Consider the following 6,651-nt stretch of genomic DNA (forward strand, 5'->3'; position numbering starts at 1 on the left):
TTGTTGTGGCACCTGGAAGTGTAGACAAAATCAATGGATGGGAGGCTGGTTTGTGTGATGGATTGGACTACAGTCATGACCTTTTGTAGTTTCTTGTGATCTTGGGCAGAGCAGGAGCCATACCAAGATATGCTACAACCAGAAAGAATGCTTTCTACGGTGCATCTGTAAAAGTTGGTGAGAGTCGAAGCAGACATGCCAAATTCCTTTAGTCTTCTGAGAAGATAGAGGCATTGATGGGCCTTGGCATAGGGGGACCAGGACGGGTTATTCTATGACTTACATAAGTTGCATATTGAAAGGGTTAATAAAAGACAAGATTCCTTATCTGTTGACTTTCAGTAGATGTATCTGGATTAGTTCAACGCATCAGTTGAGGAACAGTTTTGCACCATGAGTTATTTCAGACTTCGTGATACTGGTCATGGAATCCAGCACTTCCTTACTTGCTGTAAATTCATATCAACATTAATACTTACCTTGTTTCCATAATCTTTGTAAGAAAGCTTGTTTCCTGTAACTAATTCAACAGCAATTCTCTGCCATCTCTTGTGTCAGTTTGGGTGAACATGAGAAATTCCAGTTACTCAACCTTTTTCTCTTTCTCCCTCAGATTACCTCCCTTTGCCTGATGTGAAGATTCATTTCCTACCAATGAACTGTGTACCAGAGCTTCATAAAAAGAGCGTTTACACTAATCGATTTAATGTGATCTATTTTTCCTGCAGGTAAATTGTGGACCATATTTTCACAATCTGGCCAGATAGCTCATGTCAGGAAGCTTCCTGATCCAGTAGATCAATCTATGAAAGTGCTCCTGCCTGCTATATTTCCAGTCTGAGGAAGTGGGGGCAAGACAGAGCTGGGTCCACCATCTTTGGGGGTATTTCAGAGGTGGCCACTGAGACGGGCACGTGCCTAGGGAAGCTGGTGAGAAGGTCCACCTTGGTTCTGTGAGACTTTGGCTCAGTTGTATAAAAGGCTGTTAGGTGATCTAGCACTCAACATTGAGCTGCTGCCCCCACCATTTCACTTCCATTCTGCCATATCACCTCATGCTGTCTGTGCCACCTCCATGCCCCACATAAGCCCTGTAGAGCCATTCACTTGGTGTCAATTATGGGCAGGCCTTAGGAGATATGTGGTGATGAAAAAATTCTAACAACCTAAGAGAAAATACCTCATTTATGAAATTAATTCAAAAATGTAAATCCACTCAAGTAGTCAATCTATTATTAAAAACAAACTTTTGTTCACTAACCACATCAAAGACATCCAGAAACAGGGGCACTACATCCACACCTGGGTCTCGCCTATCATTTTTAAAGGCCTCCAGTGTCCACTTAGCTTTGTGAAAATCCAGCCCGGTGTGTTTTATTTTTCAGTATTGTAAATACCTTTATATAAAAGCAAATTACTGCGGATGCTGGAATCGGAAACAAAAACAGAAAATGCTAGAAAACCTCATCGGTTCTGACAGCATCTTGATACAAAATATTGGCTCTGTTCTCTCTCCACAGATGCTGTCAGACCTGTTGAGATTTTCCAGCATCTTCTCTTTCTGTAGTGTAAATACCTTTATTTCAGCAGTTCCATTAGTGCAAATTCATAGTATTATAGAATTCCTACAGCGCAGAAGGAGGCCGTTCGACTCATCAGGTTTACACCATTCTGATTAATACACTGACACCTAGGCCCTTCCCCCATAAACCCACACATTTACCATGCTGAATCCATCTTGGGACTCTAAGGGGCAATTTACCATGGCCAATTCGCTTAACCCGTACATATTTGGAGTGTGGGAGGAAACCCACACAGCATGGGGAGAACGTGCAAACTTCACCGTCACCTAAAGCCGGAATTGAACCCAGGTCCATGGTGCTGTGAGGTAACAGTGCTAACCACTGAGCCATCCTTATTCCTACATATATTCTTGTTTCCTTATAACCTTTCTTCAGCATTCTTCCCTCGCACTTCTCATGTGGAGTCTGCTGTCTCGGTATCTAATGATTTTGTGCTTCCATTATCTCTTGCTTTCTGTTCTTGTTTCACATTTAAGCTATTTTGTACATTTTCTTTCTCTGTATCTTTCTTTAATTATTTTCCATTTTTTTCCCCAGTATGGTTCACCAGCTAATGCCAGAGTTGAAGCAGATTGCTGCACCACAGGCAACTCTAATTGCTGAATTAACGAAGTAAGTTTTTCATGGTTTCTGATATTTCCTTTAAATATCTTTACACTGATCGCTGACATGAGTTTTAGTCCCTCTTCACTAGCCAGCTCTGCTTTGGTTCCTTTCCGTTTCCTGGCCAATTAGTGGACAGCCGGCTTGAAACAGGTACTGAGAAAGGCTCAACTCTGCCGAGGAGAACAAGAAGAGGGCAGGCACCAAGAGAAAAGGGAGGGTGCGGGCTGACATTGCTAACAGAATACATCAAGGTAGACTTCTGCTGTCGAGCTGTCTCAGGGAGCTGCAGATCTGTACAAATTAAATGTGATGCAAAAACGCAGTGAACTGTGTCTAGGTGGTGCATTGAAACGCTCGATAGCCCAACTCAGAAAACCTCAGTCCCCAAACTCCTCTTTAAATTTTATCTCAGCCCTGATATTTCATCCCACCCTTGATCGAAGTTCGAGGTCTTAGCAGAAACACAAAGGCTGCATAGTCAATTGCACACCCCCCCCATCACTCCCCCCCCCTCTCCATCTCCCTAGTGCCAACTGTAATAGTGGGTTGGCCACTTTTAATTGACTCCCTAATGGGCCCAATTGCCCATTTAATTGACGGTGGGCAGTCTGTACCCGTGGTAACTGAACCCATTTGCTCAAGCACAGCCACAGATGAACAGAATCAAGAGTTGTCGCACTGAGGTATTGCTAAAATTTCAGCGTCAAAATTAAGCAGTCAACCAACACAGAGCATTTTTTGCTGCTCATTCAGTGAGAACGGCCCTATCGTAGCATTGGTGTCGAGGTTACTTACATAGGATGTAAAACACCACACCTCCAAGCGCTGGAATCATACAATAGGGTCTGCTGCACTTCCCTGCTATAATAAGGTGGATGAGGCCACTGTGCTCACATTGTACGATGAGTGAGATTAGAAAGTCGCTCATGATGAGCTCCAGATATCTGACTGTCCCCTAGTGAAGCCTTGATATAAGTTGGCACAGTGGTTAGCACTGCTGCCTCACAGGGACTCGGGTTCGATTGTCTGTGTAAAGTTTGCACATTCTCCCCATATCTGCGTGGGTTTCCTCCCAGTGCTGTGGTTTCCTTGCACAGTCCAGAGGTATGTGGGTTAGGTTGATTGGCCATGCTAAATTCTTCCTCAGTGTCAGGGGGACTAGCTATGGTAAATGCATAGGGCTGTGGGGTTGGGGGGGGTGGGGGAGGGCGGTGGGGGATAGGGTTGCATGGGATTGTGGTGAGTGCAGACTTGATGGGCCGAATGGCTTCCTTCTATACTGTAGAGATTCTATGATTCTATTCTTTGAATAGAAAAGTTTGCACCAAGCCATTTATAGAACCAGTGCAAATGTCAGACTTAGCATTCATCAGTATCCTGTTTATTAATTTCTCAATTTTATTCAGATTTTGAACATTTCATGCTGCACAGGGATAAGTAAGATTTTGTTCCTCTGATACTGTGGCTTGCTCAGACTGGAGGTGCGTGTTGCAAAGGTTTGAAATGAAACACACTGCTTTCACTTCGCCAGGTTTATGCTCGACCTGCGGATGGAACTGATCGGCAAGTTTTCCAGCCGTGTGACGGAAATGGCGAAGGGGGCAGGCTTTACGCCTTTCGGGAATGTGGATGAAGAGAAGGACTCGTTTGCACGGTTTGAACTGAAGAATGACCCATAACTTTGATCCTCCAGCAGAGGTTAGCTGAGTAAAACTGAAGCCGCAAACGTCTCTGCTGTCACGTACTGATTGTCCTAATGCTTTTAACAATAGTGATGGCACTGGGACATTCTATTGGGAGCACACCAGGTCTTAGTACACCAACATTTTAAAACATCCAACTGAATCTATTATTATTTCAAGCTTGTGGTGCTGTGATGGAGAATGCTTACTTATAACAATTCAAGATTGAAGTATTTTTAAACTAATCTGGATCTCTTAATGACAATGGATTAATTCTGTCAGTGACTGCGTCTAAGAACATTTCATTTCAGTTGAAGGCTTCTCAGTTTCCACATTGGCATCAACTAAAATTCATTGGGAATAAGCTGAGTATCTAAAAGTCTTCCAAGTAATGAATCACCCAAATATCTGGGACTTCCAATGCACATCCCATCTTCAACTTTTCATCTTGCTTCAAATACCTCCTGATTCCCTCCTTCTCTGCTGTTTTCTCTACAACCTCTTCTCTTTTTCTCCTCCCCTTCCCTCTCCTGCTTGATGTCTGAGGAACATAGCAATAAGCAGTAGACCATTCAGACCTTGAGCCTACTCTGCCATTCAAATTGATCATGGCAGATCTCTATCTCAATGCCATCTTCCTCGTGCTAACCCCATACTCCTTGACATCAGTCATATCTGGAAATCTGTCGATCCCTGCCTTAAACATAAAGTTAAAAAGTTTATTTGTTAGTCACAAGTAAGGCTTACATTAGCACTGTAATGAAATTACTGTGAAATTCCCCTAGTCACCATAGTCCAGGGCCTGTTTGGGTCAATGTACCTAATCAGTCTGTCTTTCAGTGATTCACTGACTCAACTTCCACAGGTCAGTGGCACAGTGTTTATTACCACTGCCTCAGAGCCAGGGACCCAGGTTCAATTCCACCCTTGGGTGTCTGTATTTGCACGTTCTCCCCTTGTCTGTGTGGATTTCCCCCCGGTGTTCCAATTTCCTCCCACAGATGTGTAGGTTAGATGGATTAGTCATGGGAAATGTGTGAGGTCACAGGGATAGGGCAGGGGTTAGGGCCTGGGTAAGATGCTCTGTTGGCAAGTTGGCGCAGACTCGATGGACTGAATGGCCTCTTTTCCACTGTCGGTGATTCTAGAGAATTTCAAAGAACCACTACCCTCTGAGTGAAGAAATTTCTCTTCATCTCAGTCCTACATGGTTTGCCCCTTATTTTTAGACAGTGCTCCCACCTCCTCTCCCCGCTCTGGCACCAACAGGGAAAATATCGTATTTGCATCTACTCTTACTAACCCCTAAATAATTTTGTAAGCTTCAATGAGATAACCTCTCTTTCTTCTAAACTCTAGAGAATACAGGCCCATTCTCCTCGATTTCTCCTTACACGACATTCCCACTTCTCAGGAATCAGTCTGGTGAACCTCTCAGCACTCCCTTCTGTAGCAAGCATATTCTTAGAATCATAGAATGCCTGCAGTGCAGAAGGAGGCCATTTAGCCCATCAAGTCTGCACCAAGCACAATCCCACCCAGGCCCTATTACTAAAACTGCACATATTTACCCTGCTAACCCCTCTAATACTAGGGTCAATTTAGCATGGCCAATCAACCGAACCTGCCTATCTTTGAACTATGGGTTGAAACCGGAGCACCCGGAGGAAATCCACGCAGACACAGGAAGAAAGTGCAAACTTCACACAGACAGTGACATGCGGCCGGAATTGAACCCGGGTCCCTGGCACTGTGAGGCAGCAGTGCTGACCACTGTGCCACCATGCAGCCCCTTGTTTGAGTAAGAGGACTAACTGCACACAATACTGCAGGTGCAATCTAGCCAAGGTCCTGCACAAATGAAACACAACATCCTGACTCCTACTCAAATCCTCTCGCAATAATTGGGGGCGGCACGGTAACACAGTGGTTAGCACTGCTGCTTCACAGCTCCAGGGACCTGGGTTCGATTCCCAGCTTGGGTCATTGTCTGTGTGGAGTTTGCACCTAAATCCCTGTGTCTGTGTGGGTTTCCTCCGGGTGCTCCAGTTTCCTCCCACAGTCCAAAGATGTGCAGGTTAGGCTGATTGGCCATGCTAAAATTGCCCCTTAGTGTCCTAAGGTGCATAGATTAGTGGGTAAATGTGTAGGAATATAGAGATAGGGCTTTGGTGGGATTGCGGCGGGTGCAGACTTGATGGGCCAGATGGCCTCTTTCTGCACTGTAGGGTTTCTATGATTTCTATGATAATGCAAATATACCACTTGCTTTTTAATTACTTGCTGCATGTTGGCTTTCAGTGGTTTATAAAAAGAACGTCCGGGACCCTTTGGTCATCAACGCTTCCCAATCTCTCACCATTTAAGACATACTCTGCACCTCCATTCCTCTCCACTTCCACTTTGGTTACTGTCCAGTGAAATTGTCTTGATGTCTGCAGAAACATGAGCCAGAAGTTTACCGGCATGCCCATTCAAGGCTTGTATGATCGCGCCTGAGGTCAATGGAGAATGCTGTTCTGCGAGCCTTGCCTGTCCCTATTTTGGAGTGGGTGTGCCGGCTAGAGAAATGAAGCTTAATGTTCCAATACCATGTTAGAGCTCATGCTGTCTTCCACTAAATCAACTGGGAGATGTACACCCTCAGGATTATTTCTTTATTTTAGTCCTATTTTATTGAAAGCGGAATAAGCTTTCCCAAGGGTTTGGCACTCAATGTTATGATTTTCACTGTTTTGAAAGGTTGACGGGTATTCTTGTTTAAGATTCTACAGGATTGG

General features: G+C 44.5%; 1 protein-coding gene across 1 annotated transcript in view; it reads left to right on the plus strand.

Moving 5' to 3' along the window:
• dnaaf3l (dynein axonemal assembly factor 3 like) overlaps positions 1-5,379 on the plus strand; it is a 31,642-nt gene extending 26,263 nt beyond the window's left edge. The window contains exons 10-12 of the mRNA XM_080217554.1: positions 614-728; positions 2,121-2,195; positions 3,721-5,379. Coding sequence (XP_080073680.1) covers positions 614-728; positions 2,121-2,195; positions 3,721-3,868 — 338 coding nt within the window. The 3' untranslated portion in view covers positions 3,869-5,379. The remainder of the gene's footprint in view (positions 1-613; positions 729-2,120; positions 2,196-3,720) is intronic.
• The last annotated feature ends 1,272 nt before the right edge of the window (positions 5,380-6,651 follow it).

The sequence above is a fragment of the Carcharhinus amblyrhynchos genome, chromosome 35 (assembly GCF_965287045.1).
Source record: "Carcharhinus amblyrhynchos chromosome 35, sCarAmb.v2.hapA, whole genome shotgun sequence".
NCBI lineage: Eukaryota > Metazoa > Chordata > Chondrichthyes > Carcharhiniformes > Carcharhinidae > Carcharhinus > Carcharhinus amblyrhynchos.